The 25,242-nt window shown below is 40.2% G+C and overlaps 2 protein-coding genes across 5 annotated transcripts in view; one reads left to right on the top strand and one right to left on the bottom strand.

Moving 5' to 3' along the window:
- RABGAP1 (RAB GTPase activating protein 1) overlaps nt 1-21,181 on the top strand; it is a 200,635-nt gene extending 179,454 nt beyond the window's left edge. For 3 of the 4 annotated variants that reach the window (XM_037798308.1, XM_037798309.1, XM_037798310.1), the window contains 7 exons: nt 5,231-5,323; nt 5,747-5,857; nt 14,434-14,538; nt 15,413-15,496; nt 16,187-16,258; nt 17,903-18,100; nt 19,422-21,181. In XM_037798308.1, the coding sequence (XP_037654236.1) occupies nt 5,231-5,323; nt 5,747-5,857; nt 14,434-14,538; nt 15,413-15,496; nt 16,187-16,258; nt 17,903-18,100; nt 19,422-19,544 (786 nt within the window). In that variant the 3' untranslated portion in view covers nt 19,545-21,181. The remainder of the gene's footprint in view (nt 1-5,230; nt 5,324-5,746; nt 5,858-14,433; nt 14,539-15,412; nt 15,497-16,186; nt 16,259-17,902; nt 18,101-19,421) is intronic. The other variant, XR_005210750.1, reaches the window with a different exon arrangement.
- A 3,529-nt stretch (nt 21,182-24,710) lies between these two features.
- Nucleotides 24,711-25,242, bottom strand: part of LOC119545109 (spermatid perinuclear RNA binding protein) — a 227,134-nt gene continuing 226,602 nt past the window's right edge. Inside the window, exon 19 of the mRNA XM_037850717.1 lies at nt 24,711-25,026. The gene's annotated coding sequence lies outside the window, so the exon portion shown is untranslated. The remainder of the gene's footprint in view (nt 25,027-25,242) is intronic.

Here is a 25,242-nt window from a genome sequence, read left to right as displayed (position 1 = left end):
TAGCAATGAACACTGCACATAATAGTTGTCAACTGTTGGAATATATACATGCCTTATTATGCATCCTTATTCGGAGAAAAGGAAGGCATTGGGCTTGATTCATTCCATGTCTGTTTATTGGGATCATGATTATGTTCCAAGCATTGAACTAGACACTGGAGATACATTGGCAAGCAAAACAGATGTTGATCTATTATATAGTAGGAAGAAAGACCATCACGTTAGCACATAAATTAATTATAAACTCGAATACGGAGGAAAAGGACTTGGCGCTCTGATAATATGTAACAGAAGGACCTTGCTAATAGGGGGAAAGAGGTATCAGGGAAGGATTCTCTAAAGAAGTGATGTCAGATCAATGTTCTGAAAGGTAAATAGGAGTTAACCAGGGTGGGACTCTCCAAGTAGAGGGAAGAAGTATTGTATGGCCACTTCGGTAGCCATTTCCAGTCAGAAGAAAGGTCAAGGCAGGGAAGAGAAGGTCCTTTCTCATGAATTTATCAAGCATTTCTGGGTACTCCTATGGACATGGGCAGGGCAGCAATTAGTGAAACACAGTTCTGGCCTGGAGAAAACATCCGTAATGTGACAGACAGGCTGAGAGGTGCTAGTCTCCTGTAGGTGCCGCCTTATAAGGAGACCTGAATCTTTGCTTTTGCTGCTGGCATCTCCAGGTTCCCCAGCCAGGTGTAGGATGTCAGTCTTTTTCATGGGCTTGTCCCTCAGAGGCAGTCTCAACTAGTTGGCTTTGGTATGCAGACACCCATGCTCCAAAAGTCAGGATCATCTGTGAACCCATTATAAGCTGTGTTGTTTTTATTCATTTATTTTGTGTTGGTGGCAGGGGATTGAAAAGAGGAGGGGAGGAAGAAAGAGACTGAGAATGAGTGAACAAAAGAGGTAAAGAGTGGGGAGAGGAGATTAAGCTAGTGGAAAAGTCAGAACTCTGAACCAGCAAGTTCTGGCTGTGCTGGGCTGCCAAAGATGGTGGAGCTGTGTCTGTGTCCAGTCCTGAGAGGTGACTCCTGAGGACTGATGCAGACGCACAGTGGAGACCATCATCATGAGAAGTGAGCACAGTGCTGTCTTATGCCCAGAGAAGTCCAGAATAATTATGAGAATTGTTTTTAAATAGCATTTATGTTTTTCTTAATTATAAAAATAATTCATACTCAATATAGAAAACATAGGAAAAGAAATGCACATAATCCCATCAACAAATTGTAAGAACCAAATGAGAGAGCAAGTGTAAACCGTCTAGCATTTATCAGGTACTCATTATAATTAGCTGTCATTACAAGGCTGAAGGATAATCAATCCCAGAGCATTGAGAATGAGGCTATTATAATAAGGTATAATGAAATACAGGAGTTACTTTGTAATTAACCTTTTTTTTTTTTTTAACTATTAAAACGTTTATTGCAAAATGGAGTCTAAGAGCAAAGAAAAGTACACATCAAAATGAAATGTATGTCACCAACTTGGATTTCTGAATACATTGTGGAGTTTGTACTGGAATATCAAATTCCAACTTTGAAGTCAATAGCTTACCACGCAAGAGTAAAATTTAAACTTCCATACAAACATCATACAAGATATTTGGCATAGGACTTGCCAGAATAACACTGCAATAGAATCATTGAGAAAAAGTTTTTGTTAAAAAACACACACACACACAATAAGGTGATAATGCCATCTATTCAAAGCTCACACTCTAAGAATATAAACATTTTCTATTATTTGGTACAAAATATTTAAAAGAGTGCAAAAGCAATACGTGCAGGGTATCATATCTGACATTAAAAATTATACTATTCTGCACACAACATAAAATAATTAATGCAGGTGCTTGGAACTCTTGTTTTAAAGTAAAATAACCACATGCCATAAAGTTCCTCATGCGCAATATAGCGCAAACTAAGTTGGAATCCAAGGAAACATCTGGTGCTCCAGATTTCCCTGGTAGACTCTCATTTTTTTTTTCATAACAGAAAAGGCTGCATCTACAGCTATCAGGCAGTGCTACAATCAAAAGAATAGAACAGATTCTTCTCTCTGGTAATGCTTAAAATCTAAACAAGGTAACAGTCATTTGAAAGCAGCAAAAGGGGCCTGATTATAGAAAAATTATACTCTAATATATATGTGATGTGGTGAGACTGCTAGTTTCAGAATGCTACAATGATGTCAAGTGTATCGAAATTCAAAAAATGCATCAATATTTAACTCAGAAAAAAATTTATTTTTTATTTTGAAATACTTTCAAGCTTCATAAGATAGTTACAGAAATAACACAAATCCCATACTGGGAACTCCAGTATACCCCTGTCCCTCTAGATAGCCAGATCTATCCAATTTTAACATTTTGCCACATTTGCCATATTTATCTGTCCATCAGTCTGTGATCCATCTGTCTGTCTGCCAATCCATTTTCTGAACACATAAAGGTGGATTGTGTACATCATGCTCCTTTATATATCGTCATGTACATTTCCTTAGAACAAGGCTATTCAGTTATGTAACCACCTTAAGTGCAGTTACCACGTTCAAGAAATTTAACACTGATACAAAGCTTACAGTCTATATTCCAATTCTTTTCATATGTCCAAAAAATGTCCTTTTGAGTCTTTTCTCCTCCCTTATTGAAATCCTATCCAGGATCACAAATGGCATTTAATTGTCATTCTTTTTAGCTCACTCCTTTTTGTTTGTTTAATTGTGGGAACATATAAACAGCATAAACTTTTCCATCTCAGCCACTCCCAAGCATACCATTCAGTGGGATACGCATATTTACACTGTTACGGTACCCTCATCACCTTCCATTACTAAAAGTTTCCCCAAACAGATTCCTTGCATCCATTATGCATTAACTCCTCATTTTTCCACGCTTCCCACAAACTGTATTCTAATCTCTGTTTCTGTGAGCTTACATATTCTCCAGTATTTTCTTTAGGGCTTCAATTTAACATCCTAAATCTATAACTATCTCATTTGCCTAGATACTAACTTAACTTTAACAGTATACACAAACTATGTTCCCATATCCCTGTATCTCCCCACTTTATGTAGTTCTTGTCACAGATTGCATGTTTATACATCATGAGTCCAAAACCACTGATTTATCATTACATTTTATACATTTGCTTTTTAGAGCCTATAGTAAGCAAAAAGTGTTGCAGTAGTACTGGTAATTTTTTATTTACCCATATTGTTACCCTTACCAGAGATCCTTTATTACTTCATGTGGCTTCAATGTAATTTCCTTTAAAAAATTATGAGAATAAGAATGGGGGGAAGTAATTGTTCTTTACCCCAACAGGAGAATGAAAAATTGGAGAATTCCAAAGATTTGGGAAAATATTTTGTAGGATTTGGTATCAATTTTTTTTTCTTTTGTAAAACACTAGGGGGAGCCTCATACCCACTCCCTCCCTTGTCACTTATGCAGACCAAGGGCAAAGAGCCCAGGAAGGAAATGTTGGCTGCCCACAGCCTCAGTTATTTTCTGTTCCTCTACTATTGATCTATTAAGATTCTTATAAACTACTGATGAAACAGACATTCTATTTAGGCACTTTCTTTGCAAATCACTTTAGGTACACAATAAAAGTTGACCCTGGCATTGGCCTTAAACCACAGAAGATCTGGATTTAAAGATGGCCTGACTTGCTCAAGTTTTTTACCTCACCCCAGGCGTTTAATGGGTATCTTTCCAAAGACTGCAGCCAGGGCATAGTGTTATCTTCCTGCTGCCTTCTCTTGGGCAGCTGCCAAAATCCTGTAATAGAGTTCAGGAGGAGGCAGATCTGTAAGCATCCTGACTAGTGCAGGTGTTTGCAGACTCAGTCAAAGAGCAAGATGTAAAGGGAATAATGGATTAAACATGGAATTTGGCTGACACCAACATGCTGCAGACTTGGGCCTATGCCATCCCTTGTAGATCTCAGATTCTTCATCTATAAAATACAGAAGTTAGACCAGAGTAGCTATGACAGTGCTAATTACCTGGAACAAGGGCTAAGAGACAGCATGGTCATGCAGATCATTGAAGCTTTAAGAATGGATCAACAGAGTGTTAGCTTGTTAATTGTTTAAATTGCAGTTATCTGTTTTATCACTTTCCTATTTGTTGTATCATAATTTTTATAAATATTTTGTAATATGAAAAGCATTGTAGAGAATGGGTTAGCAGATTGGGAGAGGGATGCCCTAGGTTATGGTTTAGATTAAAGAAACAGATGGGGCCAGCCAGAAAAAGAGGGGAGGGGGCCTCTTAGGTAGAAGGAAAGCCAAGAGAATAAAGGAGAGTGAGAGAGTTCCTAAAAGGAGGAATAGATGGGTAATGTTAAATCATGAAAGTTAACAGATTTTGAAATCTAGTTGGGGAAAGGTAGGACCACTGAACAGAGTGGAAAAGGAATAGCTGGCACCCTTCAAGAGAATACCTTTCCAAAAAAAAACAGAGGATACCTTCCATAGACTATAAAAGAGGGAGAGGCCATGTAACAATGGAGGTGAAAGGTATAGACCTGTGGTTTGCATTGGTTGGTGAAGAAAGGCTTTAGAGAAAAAGGACAGTAGTTTGATGAGGTATAAGGGCAGCTAAGTGGAGTAGTCAGCAGAGCTATGTTTTTAAAGGGAGAGAGAATTGTGTCTATTTGAAAGCAGCACAGGAGGAACTAGTGGAGAAGAAAGGTGATAGAGAGGTGGGTGGGATAGTAAGGCACCTACATGCTTGGTCTGAATGGAGTCCAGCTGCATGGGCTCAGTCTCAAATCCACCAGTCCCTAATTGAGTGATCTTGGGCATGTTACATAACCACTTTATACTTCAGTTAACTTGTCTGTAAAATAAGGATAATAGCATATTTTGTAGAGGTATTGTGAGATCACGGGTTTAAAGCTATTAGCAATAGTTTGGTGTATGCTAAATAAAATAGTAGCTTATTATTATTAGAGATAAATCATACCCAGAACTCAGGTAGGAGTGGTTATCTGTGAAATATTCTTTTTAACACTGTCAATAAAAATTTAGGAACCAATTGTACTCAACAAAACACTGTACACAATAGTTATTTTGGGTCCTGGATTCTGATGATTTCCCTCCAAAAATAAGAAACACCACTTTTAAAGTGACTAGAGATAGCAGAGGTCTTGGTTTTATGTGCAGGCCCTGAAGCACCCATCACTTTCTGATACCTTTTAATTTGTGTTCGTTTATCCTGCAGATTAGTCAGAAGAAGTTGAAAAAATATGAAAAAGAATATCACACCATGAGGGAACAGCAGGCCCAGCAAGAAGACCCCATCGAGCGATTTGAGGTTTGTTTACTTATGTTATGAATGATGAGAGGAGCTTTCAGCCTTTCATTTCATGTAATTGTGCCTATAACTAGTTTTATCAAATTTCAGTCCCACTGTTTTCTAGGTTCATGTTTCAGTTTGCAAATGAGAAAGCAAGATCTGCTTTGCTTCAAACCAGCTGCCTAGTTTGTTGCAGTTCAGTGACCTTTCATCACAGTTAATAAGAACTAGCTGCTTGACAGGGTCATTTGAATCAGTTAAGTATTTCTTTATGTAGATAGAAGATAAGTTACTTGTTGATTAGAAGTACATCAGGACAAGCCACATCTCCCAGTTTTTCTATAGGACTCAGAAATTAACTTTTGATGTTTAGTCCTCTAAGAAACTGTCATTTCTGTCTAGTTTGTATTTGTCCATAACTACTTTCTTTCTACTCTTCAGCGGGAGAATAGACGTCTACAAGAAGCTAATATGAGACTGGAACAGGAAAACGATGATTTAGCCCATGAGCTGGTGACTAGCAAGATCGCACTGAGAAAGGACCTAGATAATGTGAGTCTAAACTGGTCCTAAATTAGAAAGGTCATATTAAATACTTGATTTCCCTTTTAATCAAGTGAAGTCCTTGAATTTTAGTGATTGTTGTTCTAGTTGGCTACCTACAAAGTTTTCATTTTGTGATACAACTTGTATTACATCTCTCCATTCATGGTTTTATCAATAATCTCACTACAGTCTTCTCTTATTGGGCATGCAGTCTTTGAGATCCTTTCTCAAGCTAGTTAGATTGAGACACCTTTGAGCTAATTTTTATGCTATCATAATTGGCAGTAGCATTTTATTTTTATAATTTCCTTAACCTCTCCCTCAACAGAGGATTCCTAAAATGGGAAGAGATTTAGTTATCCTGCATATCATGTCTCCTGAACAAGCATTGCTGATTGCAGTGTAGCTGAGTTCCTTACAACTTACAGTTGCATCAGTAGTTTCTGTTGGCAAATGTTCTGTTTTTCTTTGCTTCTCCTAATCTTAAAAATTTTGAAATGATGGTTTTCCTGGCAGGGTTCTTGTCCATTTTCTGTACTACAGGTTTCCCTTAGAAGTGTAATCTCTTTCGTGGTTTAAGCCAGGAGTCAGCAAACTTTTTCTATAAAGGGATAAACAGTAAATATTTTATGCTTTGTGGGCCATATGCAACTATTCAACTCTGCTACTGGTACAAAAGTAGCTATAGACAATATGTAAATGAAGACTATGGCTGTCTTCCATTAAAGTTTTATTTGCAAAAATAGATAGACCAATTTGGTGTGTGGGCCATAATTTCCCAACCACTGACTTAGAGTCTTCTACCAGTGTTGGCTCCTAAGATTGCTTTTCTGCTCCTTGGTTTCCTAACGTTCTAGGGATTGGCTCAGACGGTCCAGGGTTTACAGGGGATTTACATAATCCATTGGACCCTATGGAGTCAATGAATTTCTGGAGAAGGTCCTTGACATCCACTAAAATTGTGTGAAAATTTTGTGCGCTAGTGTATTTCTTTGGGTAGAAAATATGTGCTTTCATTAGAGTCTCAAAGTGTTTCATATGTCAGATGGAGAGAGAAAGATGGGAGTATCTACTACTGGTTGTTATTACTTCTCTTTAGAAATAGAATAATGTGGAGTGGAAAATTTTGGATGGACCTGAGTTCTAATACCAGTTACTCTTCTTTAAAGCTCACCTTGGAACCCTGTAACTGTTGGAAGGTAGAATAATAGCTATGCCACAGGGTAATCATGAGAATTATGTAATTTGATGTATTATATAAAAACCAGAACCAAAAAAATCAGGCATAGGCAGCGTTAGTTCCCCCTGCTTCTCTGATTGTCAGCTACAAATAGCTGCATATAACTGGAAGGCTTCTTTTTCAAGTTTTTGCAGGGAGAGTGTTTTTTTTTTTTTTTTTTTTTTAATTCAGTTTTATTGAAATATATTCACATACCATACAGTCATCCATGGTATACAATCAGCTGTTCACAGTACGATCATATAGTTATGCATTCATCACCACAATCTATTTCTGAACATTTTCCTTACATCAGGAAGAATCAGAATAAGAATAAAAAATTAAAGTGAAAAAAGAACACCCAAACATCCCCCCCATCCCACCCTATTATGTCATTTAGTTTTTATCCCCATTATTCTACTCATCCATCCAGACACTAGATAAAGGGAGTGTGATCCACAAGGTTTTCACAATCTCACTGTCACCCCTTGTAGTCTACATTATTATATAATTGTCTTCAGGAGTCCAGACTACTGGGTTGGAGTTTGGTAGTTTCAGGTATTTATTTCTAGCTATTCCAAAACATTAAAACCTAAGAGGTGTTATCTATATAGTGCATAAGAATGTCCACCAAAGTGACCTCTCGACTCCATTTGAAATCTCTCAGCCACTGAAACTATTTCATCTCACTTTGCGTCCCCCTTTTGGTCAAGAAGATATTCTCTATCCAGGAAGAGTGTTTTAAGGTCATTAACTAACCTCAATGTCTAGAACCTGGAGATCTCACTGCCTTTTGGTTTACCACAGTCTGCTTACCAAGTTTGAGGTTTGAGTTTCCTCCCTGTGGTGTGAATTCCCAGTCTATCCTCTGATCCTCTTTCTAGAAACTCTTTATTGAGGCATTTCTTCCATAGTGTTGAGGCATTTCTTCCATAGTGAGTAGAGGGAAGGGGGATGCACATTGAGTAGTGATTACTGAAGTAGGATCAGAAATGTACACCTAAGATGGCCCCCATAGCAACTGTGGATCATGCAAAAAAGACAAAAAGAAAAAAAAGAAAATGGGAACTGGGCAGGAGCCTTTGTGTTCTACAGTGAAATTGAAGAGGCGCCTTAGGCAGCTTGGAATTTTAGTTTGAGCTGTTGGGTTTTCCAGTCTGACAAGCCCAGTAGTAACACTGACATCCCAGTAGTTTAAAGGTAGATTGTAGGCATCTTATGTTCTTGAAGGCAAAACCATTCTTCAGCTTGTCTTATCCTGACACAGCAATCAAAGAACTAGGTTATGCTTTTGATATCAGAACTGAGAATAAAAATAATAGGAGCTCCCATTTACTGAGGTTCTTTGTGCCAGAAACTAGAAGCATTTTACTAAAATCCAATATATTGTATCCTTACCTCAGCCTTGTAAGAAAAGTAATTTGAGCCTCATTTTTGGATGGGAATTTTTTTTTAACATCATAAAACTTGTGACTCAGAGAGGTGAAGGCACTCAGGAAAAAGTAGAACTGGAACTCTAGCCCAGTTCCAGCTGACTGGAATACCCAGTATTGTCTCCATGGTCAATATGGAAGAAAAAGCTATGGATCGATGTCATAACTACATCAAAAACATAAGTCAAAGAGAATTAGTGATTCTGATACTTAATATCTATAGCTCATGTCTTGAGCACTTACTGAGTGCTAGGCACTACTCTTAAGTGCTTTGTATTATCTAATCCTCAGAATAACCCCATATTGATGAGGGATGTAATTATGATCCCCATTTTACTTATGAGGGAATAGTCAAAAAGAGGTTAAATATCTCACACAGGTCACACAGCTAGTCAGTGGCAGAGACCTCAGATGGAAACCCAGATGACCCGACCCCAGAGTGCATGCCCCTACCCAGGCTGTTTTGTCTCCTGAGAGGAGCAGGGCTTCTGCTACCTTTAGGGCTCAGGAGCTTCAAACTTGGGTACCAATCCCACCCCTAAGCTATTTAAAGTGCTGAGAAGACAGGTCTTCTTCCAAGCCAAAGTGCTGTCTTCTCTTTTCTTTTGAATCATCACTGAAAACTGACTCAGTTCTTCCTTGCACTGAAATTAATAATGTAGTGGCTTCTCACCTTTGCTACCGTTTGGACTTCAGGGACTAGGCAGGTTTTTAAAAGGACTTCATTCCTTTCGACTCTTCTTGCATCCCAGAGAAAATGGTTTCTCTGTTATGTGGCTTATAGAACTTCCATAGCCCTCCTTGTATTTCCTGTTGATGTTACATTACTTTTATTATTCATCATCTGTCACTTTTGTTATTCTTCACACAGTAGTTATGGAGGAATTTCACGTCAGCCGTTTACTCCTTGCGTGACCCCAACCAAACTTTCTCCTCTATGAAATGGGAGTAATAACCAGACCTGACGTTATGCTGAAGGGATTAGAGGGAACCTTTGTAGGTTACCTGGCACAGGGCATGTCTGAGTTCCCTCTGTCATAACTGCTTCCCCCTCTACATTAAGACAGTATTACGTGAGAGGGAAGGAAACAGACTCAGGAGTCCACCTGCCAAGATTTGAACTCTGGCTCTGCTAGCTAGTTCTGTTACCTTGAGCAGGTTACTAAGCTATTCCCATTGAATCACCTTGGCGCCTCTATCAAAAATCAATTGACCCTATATGTGTGGATCTGTGTCTCAATTTTCTGTAGTGTGGCATCTATCTATATATCTATCCATATGCCAGTACCACTGTAGCTTTAAACTAAATCTTAAAATCGGGTCATGTGAATCTATCAACTTTGTTCTTTTTCAAAATTGTTTGGCTATTCTAAGTCCTTTGCATTTCTATTTATTAGAATCAGCGTGTCTATTTTCGAAAGAAAATCCTTCTGGGATTTTATGTGAGGTTGTATTAAATTTATAGATCAATTTAGGAAGAATAGACATCTGAACAATACTTGAACCTTCCAATCAACAGATATGTTATAATTTTCCATTTATTTAGGTTTTCTTTCATTTCTCTCCAGTGATTTTTATTTTTCAGTTTATGAGACTTGCACATATTTTAATCTGTTGTAAATGGTATCTTCTTAATTTTATTTTCCAATTGTTTGTTCCTCATGTAGAAATTCAGTTGGTTTTTCTATGTGACCTTGTCTCCTGTGACCTTGCTAAACTCAGTAGTTCTAGTAGCATTTTTGTATATTCTTTAGACTTTTCCACATACATCATATCATCTCTGAATAAAGACAGTTTTACCTCCTTTCACATTTTATGGATTTTTTTTCTTGCCTTACTACATTGACTTTTTAAAACCTTCAGAACAATGTTGAATAAAAATGATGAGAGTGGACATGATTATTTTGTTCCAGATGTTAGCTATAGGTTTTTTGCAGGCCAGGTTAAGGAAGTTCTCTATTTCTATTATGCATCGAGTTTTTGTCATGAATGGGTGTCAGACTTTGTCAGGTGTTCTTCCTGCAGCTGTTGAAGTAATCATGTGATCATTTCGTATTTCTCCTTAATTCTGTTAATATGGTGAAGTAAATCAATAGTAAACCAACCTTGTATCCTTAGGGATAACCTCATTTGGGATGTCTTTTAAAATATTCTATTGAAGATTTTTGTGTTCATGAGGAATGTTTCTCTAGAGTTTTCCTTAATGTCTTTTTCTGGTTTTGGTAGCAGGGTAATACTGGCCTCATACAATGAACTGGGAAGTGTTCTGAAAGATCTTAACTGTACAACCAGTGGCTCTTGGCATAGTTACATTCACCACTACAGTTAATACGAAAATTTCACATTTCTTCCAAAGAAAAAAAATCCCATACTCCTTATATCCCCCTATTATTGACATTTAGCTTTGGTATAGTGCCTTTGTTACAATTAATGAAAGAAAATGACAGTGTTACTGTTAACTATAGACCTTAGTTTCATTAATTGTATTTGTTTCCCTTATAATACCCTATTAATAACACCTTGAAATAGCAACCTATGTTTGTTCTAGTTCATATAAGAACTCTCATATTTATACATTTAATCACCATCATTGTCTACTCTGGATTTTGCTAAGTTTACAGTCCTAGTTTTTATCCTTTAGCTTTCCTTCTGGTGACATAACACAACCCTAGCCTTGCTCTTTCAACCATACTCACACTTCGCTTTGTAATTTTTACAGTACTGTGCTACTACCACACAGTATTGTACTATTCATTTCTCCTTATTCTTTTAATGTTTATAGGATCTGTAGAGTTGTCCCCTTTTTCTTTTCTGATATGGATAATTTGTGTCTTTTCCGTTTTTTCCTTTAACAGTCTAGCTAGATTTGGTTGCATTTAATCTGTTTTTTAAAAACAGCGTTTGGTTTCATTGATTTTTCTCTGTTGTTTGTTTTCTATCTTATTGATTTCTGCTTTTTATTATTTCCTTCCCTTCTACAGTCTTTAGGTTTAATTTGCTCTTCTTTTTCTAGATTCTTAAAAAAGAAGCTTAAATAATTGACTTTGGACCTTTCTTTTCTAAAATAGGATTTTAAATTTATATACTTGAACTTTTCTTTTTTAAAATAGGATTCTAAATTTACAAACCTCCCTGTAAAGCACTACTTCATCTGCAGCCCACATATTTTGATGTTATGTTTTCATTTCTAATTTAATTATGATCAGAGAACATATCCTTTCTTATTTTAATCCTTTAAAATATATTTATATTTATTTTATGGCCCACTATATGGCCATATTTTGGTGAATGTCCCACATGCACTTAAAAAGTATGTATAATCTGTTGTTGTGGGTGGAGTATTCTATAAATGTCCATTATGTCAAGTTAGTTGATAGGATTGTTCAAATCTTCCATTTTTCTCTCTAGTTGTTCTGTCACTTAGTGAGATACCAGTATGAAAATCTCCAACTTTAATTGTGCATTTATTTCTCCTTTCAGTTATGTCAGTTTTTGTTTCATATATTTTGGCTTTCCACACAGCCAAAATTCACATTATGTCTTCTTAATGAGAAGTAACTCTTCTGTCTTTATCTTTTAACTTTTTATCTTTTATCATATATTCCCTAGTAATGTTCCTTATTCTGAAATCTACTTTGTTTGCTATTAATAGAGTCGCTCAAGCTTTCTTAAAATTAGTGATTGCATGGTATATCTTTTCCCACCCTTTTATTTATAACATATCTGCGTCTTTAAAATGGTTCAAAGTGAGTTTTTTTAGCTGGAATAAAATTGGGTTAGCTTTTTTATTGTCTGACGGTCTCTGCCTTTTAGTTGGAGGGTTTCAACCAATTACCATTAATGTAATTATTTATATGGCTGGATTTTAGTCTACCACCTTACTATTTTCTATATTTGCTTTTTGTTATTTTTTTTCTCTTTTTCTGCCTTCTTTTGGTTTAATTGGGTATTACCATGATTTCATTTTATCTCTGTAGCCTTAGTAGCTGTTCTGGAGCTCCCTCCTTCTCCGGAGCTCTGCACTGCACCATCCAGTCACCTTAGCTTCCCTGACCTCCAAATTCTGCCTCCTTAACCCTTTGACACTTCCATGTTCTGCTTGGTCCAAAAAGCACCTTTAGGCAGAAAGCCAGGATGGTAGTTGGACTCACCTTGTGTTTTCTCTCAGGAACCACAGTCTTGCACTTACTGCTTTAAATGGCTGTTTACTGGAGGGGTGAATGTGGTTCCTGTTACTTTTTCATCACCGTTAGTGGAAAGCTGCATTTATGTTTATTATCACCAGATGTTTTCTCCTCACACTTATGCAAATAGAATGACTGTGTAGTCAGTGAGTGTGAAGCCATTGGAGTATCCTGGTTGGGTCAGCCCAGTAGCCCCTGGGCACCTTCCTATTGGCAGAACATTGAGAGGCAGCTCTTGGAGTGGTGGCACAAATAAATGCTGAGCTCAATGTCAGGCAAACTAGTTTCAGATTCTAGCTGGGCTTCATGCATTGTGAGACCTTTGGAAAATCTCTTCTCTTCCTTGATGGGACAGAAAAACCACCTCACTTTTTCATAATTTGGGGAGTCAAGGTGGGCAGGGAAGTTGGGATCATGGTAAAACCACAGACTCTTGAGTCAGAAGACCCAAGTTCATGGCCTGGGTCTCCCATACTTCTTAGAATCAACCTTGGTATAATCACTATCTACTGTGGTAGCAATAATGATTAAATGAGAGTACATAAACATGGGCATGTGATCCAAAGTAGTGCTCAAAAGATGTTAACTGAGTCCAAGGGAGAAATAATAGGTTGTTCTATTGATATAAAGTAAAGGAAAACCATTAATAGGAATTCCTTTTCCTTCCTAGTATTTCCCGCCATATGATTCTCTTCATTTCCCTTTTGATTGCTTTTTGGGTTTGAGCTAAGAAGGAGATGATAAGCCACTCCTCCAAAAGGGCAGACCTTAACTCTAGGACCCCATTTAACTACATGCAGGTACAGTTTGCCAGTAATTAATGGCCTTTCACGTTTGCATATCATGCCATTCTTAGTTCCCCATTTGAGGCTTGGCTCAGTTACACTAATTTAGCTAGGTGACATCAAAAACACTGTTTAATTTCAGGGAAACCATCATCCACCACCAAGGGAGGTTGTATATAAGCCCAGCAAGACCTTCTTTCTAAACTCTCTAAGAACTTCCACCCCATTTCCTTGACTGCTCTCTGGCACGGTGCAGTCACTCACTCTTCAGTTATGCTTGGAATGTCCATTGTCAGGAATTCTTATGTCAGACACAGGTATATCATTTTCACCTGGAAACCCACAGATCTGCCCACTAGACCTTTCCATGCTTTAGAAAAAGACTTGGGTTGGAGGGTGTCCATTTCAGATAATAAAGGGAGAATGCCAGGAAAGGAGCAGTCTCCTTTATAAGGTGACAAAAACAAAATGCAAAACTTGGTTGATGAAGAAGAGGAAACACTGAGAGTTTGCAGGAAGAAAACCAGAATTTATTATTGCTATTAATAATAATGACAGCTACCTTTTATCGAGTGTTTACTATATGCCAGGCACTATCCTGAGTACTTTTCATGCCTTTTTCTCAGATGAAGAGCCTGTAGCTCAGAGAGGTTCACAATGACTAGTCTAAATGGCACAGGGTCAGTAACCAATGGGAGTTAAACATAGGCTTTCTGATGCCAAAGGCTAAGCTCCTAGCCACTGCCCAGCACCATCTCTGTGCAGGAAACTGGGCCAGGCATTGCTGGATGAGTATAATTTCAGTTCTGATATGAACTTGCTCTGTGACCTTGGACATATTATTTCCTTTATATGGATCAGTTTCCCATCATCTAAAAATGGGATTGTGCTGGGTAATTTAATCCCCTTTTGATTCTCAATTCTTGTGTGACAGCGTATCTCAAATATATGTGTGTTTCAGGCCGAGGAAAAGGCAGATGCACTGAATAAGGAGTTGCTTATGACTAAACAGAAGTTGATTGATGCAGAAGAAGAGAAACGACGATTGGAAGAAGAATCTGCCCAGGTATAGGGAACTTGCCCCTCCCTCACATTTCTATGTGCATTGCAAGTTCTTGAGAGTTAGGAGTTCAGCTGGTATCTTCCTGTTTACAATGAAGAACCTGGAGATAGCTGGCTTCAGTTTCTCTCTAAAGGCTCTTTTATTTACTGTGTAAGCATAATGGTTCTTAATTATTAAAGCCTAGGAGGAGACAGTGGGTCAAAGCCCATCCTTTATTGGGACAGGAGAAATTCCTATGTATCAGCATCGGAGTGTAACAAAGAAGAGGGTTAGCATTTCTGCAGAAGAAAAGCAGATATCATATGTCTGGCTCTTCCTCTACTTACCCTCTGACATCTCCCCCATAGAGTAAACTCTGGAAGTCTGACTCTGAGTCAGCTCTCCACAGCCACTGGGGACACAGACCAGCAGCCACGGGAAGAGTTGTGGGTGCTGTGTGTACTGGAGCAAGCACCTCTCCCCTCTCCCCTTGGTTCTGTGATGGTAACCCCTCCCCTCTCTGTCAGAATGGCCAGAGCATTTCTCCATAAACTGTGAAGGGCTGGAAAGACTACAGTCCTCAGTCTATTTTTGGCTTGGGCTCCCTCCTTAGCCAAGGTTCACAGGTGAAGTTGCACTGATAGGAACGAATTACAACAAAAGCCCCAATATGAAATGGGGATTAAGATTTTCAGAAGGTTTTGACTGTTCTTTCTTTCTCCTGGCATCAAAAACAGGGGATTAGTGCTGCCAAGAGTAAGGGAAGAAGACAGGTGAATTAGAGCCCTTCCAGAATTAGATCAGGTGATTTTTGGAAAGCCCAGCACTAAGCAGTTAGTTCCAGAGCTTCCTTTACTTTTTCCTTAAAATACTGCCTTTTGCTTTTTCATGTGTGCAGTTAAAAGAAATGTGCCGTCGGGAACTTGACAAGGCAGAATCTGAGATTAAAAAAAATAGTTCTATCATTGGTGACTACAAGCAGGTGAGTTCCATGTACCCTGGGGATAGGGTCATATACTCTGGGTGCCCTGGGTGAAATGCATGTATACCCAAACACTTACAGCACTTGCAATGACAAGTTATTTCACTTCATTAGACAAGCTACTTCACATCTCTGATTCTCAACCATAAAATAAGGAAAATCTCTGTCTGGCAGGACTGCTGTGAGGATTCAAGCACATCATGTTTATAGGGTGCCTGGCAAAGTGCATATCATAGCACTTAATAAATAAATCTAAGTCACAGTATTTTATTGGGAGTATTTCACTTTCAGAATTATAGACTTCTATTTACATTTAAGTCATATGACATAGAACCATTTCTCTCCTTGACTGGGTTTTAAGAACATAACTGAATTGGTATTGTTCCTTTCTACACCCTGGATCTTGTGCTGGCTTGTGACTCTTGACAAGCCTCCATGACTCTGGTTGAGTATGGCACCATGGTGGGTTCCTGCAAGTCCCAGGCCAGTGAATGGAGAGATGGCACAGGTGGAGAAACCTCTGCTCATCTGTCAACTCCACACCCCATCCTGTGCTGTAGTAGTCTATTTTGTACTATGTCAGTTCTACTTAGCATATTCCAGCTTCCATTCTAGAATTTATCCTGAACCCAAATTATGCAAATGATTACACTGCTAAAGAGATTATTGTTTTTTATTATGTTTGTTTAGATTTGCTCTCAATTGAGTGAAAGATTGGAGAGGCAGCAGACAGCTAATAAAGTGGAAATTGAGAAAATTCGGGTAAGTCCTTCAACCTTCCTTTGTAAAGAGACATCCTACTTACTTCACTTAATGGCTGTATTCAGCACAACAGATTTTGGGAGGGGGGCAGTTTTACCTTGATTTCAAAAGTAAGAGAAGCCAACAGGTACCAGATAAGGTGTTTGTCTTTTCCAGAAGGGAATACAGACTAGACTAAAGGTGCTCTGGCTTTAGATCTCAGACTACATGTGCTCCATAGCTTCTCCAGGATTTCCAAGTTTTCACTATGGTGGTTGATCACTGCAGTGTACTGAAGGGCCAGACTAAGGTTAAGGAGTCTTGCAAGTAATATATGTGGCTTGAGGTGAGGGTGCAGATCCAGGATCACAGACTATGATTTATCATTTCCCAATGTTGTTCTGTAGAACAGAGAAAACCCCTGTGTGAACTCCTCCCTTCTGCCATAATGGATCCAAATACAATGAGAAGAACTGCTAATGATATTTTCCTGTGTGATTTTTTAAATGTATTTGGTGGGTTTTATAACTTGGTGCTTTCTTTCTTTGACCCATTCCTATATTAGCATACTTGTCAAATTTTACTAAGGGGAGTAATTTACTGACATATGCTTCACTAACGTATTTACAATTTAGTGGACAGGAACATAAGAAAGTACTTTTGACTTAGGTCTATTCTCATGGCCTTATTTACACAAAGCAACATTGCAGGAGAGGCTATGGAGCAAAATTATACCTGGCTTCCATCTTAATTAGAGTTTAACAAGTAATGTCTATTCTAAAATTAATAATGATCATTGCAGGAAATTTGGAAAATAAGAGTAAGAAAAAAATAATTTGTAATCCCATTATCCACAGATAACATCACATGGTGATGCTATTAACACCTGGTGTATATCCTTTCAGACTTTGTTCTGTTTACCTTTAATATAAGAAATTTCATTCATTCTAAGATACATACTTTTTCATATTTATAGCTCTGAAATTGAGACATGTTTTATAATGGAGGGCTTTTTGTGATTTAATTGGTAGAATTTTTTCTTAGAGGAACATAAAATAATGGAGTTTCTTACTTTGATGAAATGATATATATTTTATTTGAGACCATTCTGTATCCTTTTTCTTTCAACTAGCACGTAACCATTTTCCCATGTTATTAAAATTTTTTCAAAAACGTTTAGAATTTGCATACGTCCACGTATAAATACAGCACAATATTATGTAATTGCTTTTCCCATGTTATTAAAATTTTTTCAAAAACGTTTAGAATTTGCATACGTCCACGTATAAATACAGCACAATATTATGTAATTGCTCCCCAACTGTTGGATCATTAGTTTATTGCCCTTTTTTCCTATCTCTAATTCTACAATGAAAATCCCTGTACAGAACTGTTTATCTAGTCATTCTTCCAGAATAGGTTCCTGGAAGTAAGATTACTGTGTCAAGACATAAGAATATTTTTATTGCTTTTGGTATATAATACCAGGTAGCTTTCTCAGCAGTTATCTACCACTTTACAAAGACAAAACAGTTTTTTCAGAAGTTGTAATGCTCAATAGAGAAGCCATCTCTTGGCTCTCTTGGCCTCCCCCAAAAGGAGATACAGTATCCTAAAGGGCCCGTTTCTCTTCTTTCCTCCTTCACATCTGACATTCAATTTCAGCAAAAAGTGGATGACTGTGAGCGCTGCCGGGAATTTTTCAACAAAGAAGGGCGTGTAAAAGGCATCAGCTCAACCAAGGAGGTTTTAGATGAGGACACAGATGAAGAGAAAGAGCTGCTGAAGAACCAGCTGAGAGAGATGGAACTCGAACTGGCACAGACCAAGCTCCAGTTGGTGGAGGCTGAGTGTAAGATACAGGTAAAAGCCTTGGACTTTGGACCCTCACCCTTGATAAGCAAAATGTTCTCTCTTCTGTTGGTGCACTGGGACTCAGACACATGCATGTGGGGCTAGATACCTGATACTATCAGGACACCCCAGAAATCACCTTTATGGTTTGACATTTTTTTTTCCCTTTTAAAACTTTGACCATAATCCTCAATGGGATTGGACTTTGTCATATTGAGAATTACTCACAAAACTTGGAATCTTTGTGGTAGAGAAGAGCACATGCTTTGAAGTCTTTGACCTTACATTAGTTTTGTAACATCTTTGCTCAAATGTGGATGATGAGACTCATTAGATTACGATTAAGCTCGTAATTATCATATGCCCTCCACCTACATCAACATCCTATCCCTCTCTGATAGGATTATTTTGAAGGCTAAAGATAATACATGGCAAGAGCTCAGCACAGTGCCTGAGTCATAGTCAGGGCATTATAAACACAAGCTTTTATATCCCAATTCCCATAACTTACTAGCTCTGTGACCTTGAGCACATTACTTAACTGAGCCTCCATTACCGATGAAGAAATTGGGGCTATTTGGGTCATCCTTAGACTACTGCCTTGCTAGTTTCATCAGCACCAACACTTAGCACAATATTGGCACTAAGTGCTCTTTATGGAAGGAACAAAGTTCAGAACTTCAGGACTAAAGCTTAGGGCCTATGGTCTCCCTTATTCGCACACATTCACTGGGCATCTGCTCTTTGCCAGGCCCTATTCTAGGTGCTGGGACTGCAAAGCTAAGACATGGCTTGTGTGACTGTCCAGGACAATCAGGAAAGGTGTCACCAAGGTAGCAGTATCTGAGCTGTGATCGAAGGCTGAACAGGGATTTGCCAGCTGGAGAAGAGAAAGAACAGTCAGCATTCCAGGCAGAGGGAGTGGCATGTTCAGCAGCACAGCGGGACAAAAGGGCCCTATTAGGGAATCTCAGGAAAATTCCTTCCATGTGGTAGGGGTGGAGATGGGCGCTAAGGCTGGAGAGAGTAGGGGGGTCAAGATTGTGAAAGGTTTTTGTTGGAAATTAATGACACAGTCAGAGCTACAGCATTAGTTCTGTCTTCCCTGTGTGCAGTGGGTAGAAAGGAGAGGGAGACACTAAATTAGGAAGCTGTTTTAATAAATAGGCAAAAAATGAGGAGGAAAGGTCCCAAATCTTTAGGCTTTCCAGACCTTTCTATGCCTCTCAAGAGTAAATAGACTACAAATTATTGCCTTGGCTCGGCTACGGGGAGGCAGTGTCATTGGCACAGGAACCCAGCATCCTCATGTGCATCGTTCCTCTTGCAGGACTTGGAGCACCATTTAGGCCTCGCCCTCAATGAGGTACAAGCAGCCAAGAAGACATGGTTTAACCGAACACTGAGCTCCATAAAGACGGCAACTGGGGTTCAAGGAAAAGAGACTTGCTGAGAGCATCTGCTGCCTCCAGACACCTTCAAAAAAAAAAAAAACCACCTTTTGTTGCCTTCATTGGCCAGATGTGTGATTCTGTGACTTGTCCCAGGACCAGAATGTATCTAAGTCAGATCCATAGAAGCAAGTTGGTAGGTCACTGGACCAGAGTTCATGAAGCAGGCAGCCTTTGGGGCAGGGCTCTCCTAACTACTGATACTAAGACCTGCTAGCTCAGAATGCTCTGGACGTTCTAGAATAAACACTCCTCAGTCTGACCTTCCAGGCCTTTTCTCAGTGTAGGTCACCACTTTACCCAGCCTCAAAGGCTGAGTTTACATTACCAGAGTTTGGGTATCCTTTGGTCTGTTGTTTTTTTTTTTCCTTAACCTTTAACCTTTCTTTTAAAAAAAAAAAAAATATATATATATATATATATATGTAGCGGGGAGCTGAGGATCAGTAACTCAAATAATTCTTAATCTGCTTCAGTGCCAGCAGCCCCCCAGGTAGACATGGAGAAGCACTTTGTTTTAATAGGAGGGTTTCATGGTTATAGCTGAAGCCATCTAGTCTTGTTAAGCTATACGATGCACAGTTTTTGGTTTGGCATTATACACGTTTCTGATCAATTCTATGCAACTCTCATCATTCTTGTTTTTTTTTTTTAGCATTAGCTGCCAAAATGACTTCACAGTGCTGGGATGAGTGACTTGACTGTGAGACTGGATTAGTCGTAATGTGGACAAACCTTATTTTGCTTCGTGTGTCATGTATATACATATATATATATATAAAAATATCTTTTCCCAATATACTCCCTTGACAGTGTTTAAATTCCAGACTAGGACTGCTAATCTGCACAATTTAATTATGTGGTTATTTGGGCACTTAATTTCAAGGTTTGTTGGACTCTGCTCTCCTCCCTGTTGTCATGGGAGCTGTGAAGAGCTCCCTCACTCAAGTTTCCTAGTGTTTTTGCACAACAGGCCATACAAGTGAGAAAGACACTGAGCTGTGTGTTTGTGTAAATGTGCATACATGCAAGGTGCACATACCACCAGGCCACCATCCTCCTGGGCTGTGTTCCCTCCCTGCCTGAGCCTCTGGGTCCTCCCCAGAGTATGGCTGGGTGCAGATCTTACTGTTCAGATGGGTTGCAAGTTCTCACTTTGAAGCTATGGAGTGGAAATTGTAGCACCTTTTCTAAAAAGGAAAAAAAAAAAACTGACTTCTAATTTATATAGTGATAATGCTGACTTAAGCTGTCTCGCAGATAATTTTGTTGTCTTCTCTGCGTGCAGTGTGGAGGTAGCTGGTTACAAGAGGCACTGGTTTGTACATAAAGACACTTGAATTCTTTTATATCTCTTCTTGTTTGCTGTACTAATGCTTGCTTAGGTCATCTGTGATAAGGGAGGTAACAAAGGCAACCCTCTCCCCTAAACCATCCCCTCTGCTGCTTTCTGTCTTTCTTGTTCGGTTACCAAAACAGCTGTAAGCCCATCTAATACGAGGCGTGTGGACATTGTGCTAGGGTAGTTTCAGTGTGTCAACTGTATGAATTGAAATATAAACCAGTAAAATTGTGTTACAGTTTCTTTTGTTGTTTTTATTTTAACAAGCATATTCATTAAATATTTTGGTACAAACAGTGTTTGCTTTGTAAAAACTAGTTTTATCATTATGTGGTCCTCTCCTCCACTCTTTTTCCCCATCTCCCCCTGCCCCTCCCCTCCACCCCCCCAAGCAGAATAAAAAAAGGCCACCCCTTTGTGCTGTCAGATAGGTTTGTGTACACTCAGGCAATGCCTTGACATTCAGACACTTACTGAGCAGCTAATGTGTGCCAGACCATGCAGGACAAGAGAAGATGCAGGTTTTGTCCTTTCGGAGACTGATACCTGTGTATTAATTGTGAGCACTGCCCCTCTCTAAGAAATAAAGTGCTATGATAACAAAGGTGAGACATTATTTATGTATTTGAGGTTTAGGGACGTCCTAGAGGAGTTAAGAATGGAGTTAGGCCTTGAAAGACAAAAGCATCTTTCCGGGCTTTCCAGAGATGGGGGAGGAAAGTCTAGGTCCCAAAATGTGAATGTGGAGAAAAAGCTGAAGTACAGAAAGGCTGTCAGAGTACCCAGGGGCCCAGTTATGCCCTGCCTCGAGTTTTAGGAAAAGTAGTGGCATGGGCAGATAAATCCTAATTTAGAAAGCTGATTCTGGTGAACAGTACATGCACATTGCTACTCCATAGGCATGTAGCTCCCAGACCCTCTACGTCCTCTTCGTTCCATCCCACCTTGCCCCCATTCTCTGCAGCAGGACGAAGAGTCATGTTTCCCTAATCCTCCAGCACTCCACCCATGCCCAACCCTTGAATGGAAGCAGGCCAAGATGCAGACCATTGGCCACATGTCTGCAGGAAGAAGGAAAGATGGTAAGTGGGGAGGGGCCCCTGCCATCTCCCCACTGCACTGAGGCTGGGAAAGTGCCCAGCAAGGCACCTGGCTCATAGCATGTGCTAAGCAGAGGCCAGCACAGGGGCTCTAGGGCACAGCAGGTATCCCTTTGCCAGGCTGGAGGGCGTATTTCTGGGATCCCACACTCCTGGCCAACCCCTTCTCAGGGTAACAAGGGCAAGAGTCCAAAAGGAGCAGCCTGTTCAAGGCCTTTCCAGTCCTGAGGGTCCCTGTATTCAGGAGTATAGGGTTTCAACAGAAATCCTCATCCCTGTTGTGCCCTAGCTCAGAGAAAGGGACATCCATGTTGGAGATACCCAGACTCTAAAGCAGCTCAGTAGTTTCATGGGTATCTCTAGCACAGGGATTATGAACCTTGACATTATTTGAGTCTGGCTATCCTGTGCAATGTAGCTGTTTAGCAGCATCCCTGGCCTCTACCCACTCAATACCAGCAGCACAGCTGCTTCTCCCCCCTCCCCCCCAATATTGCCAAACATTTCCTTGAAGGCAGAAATGCCCCTTAGTTGAGAAGTACTGCTCAAAGAAGTACTGCTCAAGCGTGTAAGCTGAAGCTGTAAAAGTGGATGAGACTGTCCAGAGAATGTACAGATTAAGTAAGGGCTAGATGCTCAGGCACCACCATTCAAGGGAGAGAAGAGGAAAGAGAGGACATGGAGAATGGAGTGAGGCTGTGGGCATCCAGAGAACATAAGCAGCACTTGACCTTAGGTAAGGGCGGGACCTCAAAAGGCTCCTGGGATTTAGCAATTGGGAGATTGCTGTGGCCTACTGAAAACAGACTGAGGTTGGTGGGGTGCAGTGGGGAAGCCAGACTGCAGGGAGTCGAGGAGTGGGAGGTGAGGAAACAGACACAGCAAGTGGAGACTTTGAGAAGCCATGCTGGGAAGGGAAGTGGAAAAAGAAGATGGGTGCTTAGAGGGAACTGTGGTAGGGAAAGAGCAAAGAGCATGAGGCCTGGTGTTGAGACAGCCAGATTCTGGATCTGTGACCTTGGGCACAAATCTTCCCTGACGACTCTCAGGGTTGCTCACAAGGGCAGTGGAAACAGCTGACAGGCGAGTGGACTGTCTACAAAGTCCTGCTGTGGCCTGTGCTCATTTCTCCAGAGCCTTGTTAATAATTCTCAGGGAGAAGACAGCAGCTCAAAGTGAAAGAAAGGAGACAGTCTAGCTCAAAGTCTTCCTAGGACTGCTGCCTCCTCATCTCTTCTGAATTCCAAGTCCCAGAGGCAGGGGGTGAGCAATGAGACAAATGAAAGAAAGAAAAATCCACAAGAGCAAAATTAAAAGCCCAGAACACCACTCCCAGTGATAAAACTGACCTGTTGTGTTGTGAAAAGCAGACCCTATGCAGAGAGAAGTGCAGTACGTGACATAGGCCCCTCCTGGCCTGGGAGAGTCAATTCACCTTTCAGTGCCTACACCTCACTGTCTGGTGGCTGTTTAAGGGATTCTAGTGCCTCAGTTGCTTAGAGCTGTGCCTGTTTTTTAAAATGGAATATAAATCCTCTTCTAAGATTCATTTGGGGATGATGGGGGAACAGGGGAGATGAAGACAGACCCGAGACTTGGAAGCAGACAGAATGAGTGAGGCAGTTGCTCCTAGAACAAAAAGACTGAGCACCAAGTTCTTACCCACCTATCCCCCCACCCCCATTTTGTAGGTGAAGAAATTGGGGCCCATAGAGAAGATCATGAACAGCCCACACTGCACAGCTGGGATGTTAACTCAAACCTCTGACTCCCAGCAACCAGCTGGCTCCTGCTTTAAAATAACCTTGTGGGTAGCAGGTGGAGATAACTATCACATCACTTCATTACAAACAGCACACATAGGAACCCAGAGCCAAGACCCTCAATTCAAAGCCAAGCCATGGACCTTGGATGCTCGACTCACTCAAGAAAGCTAGTTAACCTCTCCAACTTCTTTCCTTATCTACGCAAGGGGTTCAATGCCTAACCCTAGGAGTTCCTAGGTTACTGTTAAACCCTCTGCCTTTGTTCCCACAGCTATCCACTTACCTGGAGGGCAACAGCAGCAGGCCCTGAGCTGGATCCCTCTAGAACCACCTTCCCAGACAGGCTGCATTTTCTTTCCTCATTCATCCAGGTGGGCTGAGGCCTCACTGTAGTCTCAGGTTCTCCAGGCTACAAGGGCAGCTTGAGCACAGTGACCTTACAGGGTGCAGCAGGCACAGGAGGAAGAGCTTCAGCTTTGGATTCAAACTCCTGCTGCCACTTAGAAGCTCTATACCCTTGGGCAAGTCATTTTAGATGAGCCTTAGTTTTCTTATCTGCAACATGTGGGTCAATGCTAATCCCTGAGAAAAGGTATGAGAGGACTGAGAGGGGGTATGTGAAAAGCACCATTAAGTACTGAGGTCTAGGTTTCAGCATTCACTCAACATAACTCACCACATCAGGCTGTCAAGGTTAAACTTATACATTGATAAAACTTTCCCTCACATTAGCAGAGAACCATAGAAATTTAAGGATCACAGACAGGAACACTGTCTCCACCACCCAAACCGCTGGCCATCATCAGGAGCCATGATGTCCTCCCGTCAAGCTTTCTCAGTCCCTCATCTTTGCATGCCTGAGCTGGAGAATCCTAAGGGCCGGGAAAGGGGGACCTACACTTGAATCTTTCATCAAATTCAGATCCTTCACTTAACCAGAGTGAGTCCTGCACAGAACAGTTCAGCCTCTTGCTGTTTAAGACAGAAGCTTTTATTTCTATTCATCCAAATAAGGAAAATGCAACATGTCAGGGCATTACAAACAAACTGCAGCGGCCGGACAAGAGGTTCGGTCTATGGCAGAGTCCAACATATTCAGTGCGAAGGAGCCACAGTGTGGGCGCTGCCTGAGGAAGCTGGGGCAGCAGAGTCCCTTTGGGTGAAGGCCAGGCATCTCTGGGCGAGGAACTGGTGACAGTCCACACATGAAGGCGGCGGCGGTGGTGGTGGCTGCTGCTGCTGCTTCAACAATGCCGGAGGTTTAAAGTTCAGAGTCCTACATGTAATCATTGCCCCAGAGAAGAAGGTTGCGTTTTCCAATTTTTTTGGGTAACAATATACAACAAAGTTATTGCCAAGGACTTTGCACTGCAAATTATACTATTTACACTTGTGTATTCAGAAAAACACAGCAAATACAGATATTTTAAATAAGATTTCTAAAAACCAACCTGACCATCACCATACCATAGTGAGTTACAGCCAAGAGTCC

Source organism: Choloepus didactylus, chromosome 10, assembly GCF_015220235.1.
Source record: "Choloepus didactylus isolate mChoDid1 chromosome 10, mChoDid1.pri, whole genome shotgun sequence".
In the NCBI taxonomy this organism is placed as follows: domain Eukaryota; kingdom Metazoa; phylum Chordata; class Mammalia; order Pilosa; family Megalonychidae; genus Choloepus; species Choloepus didactylus.
This window is presented reverse-complemented; position numbering and strand designations above follow the sequence as displayed.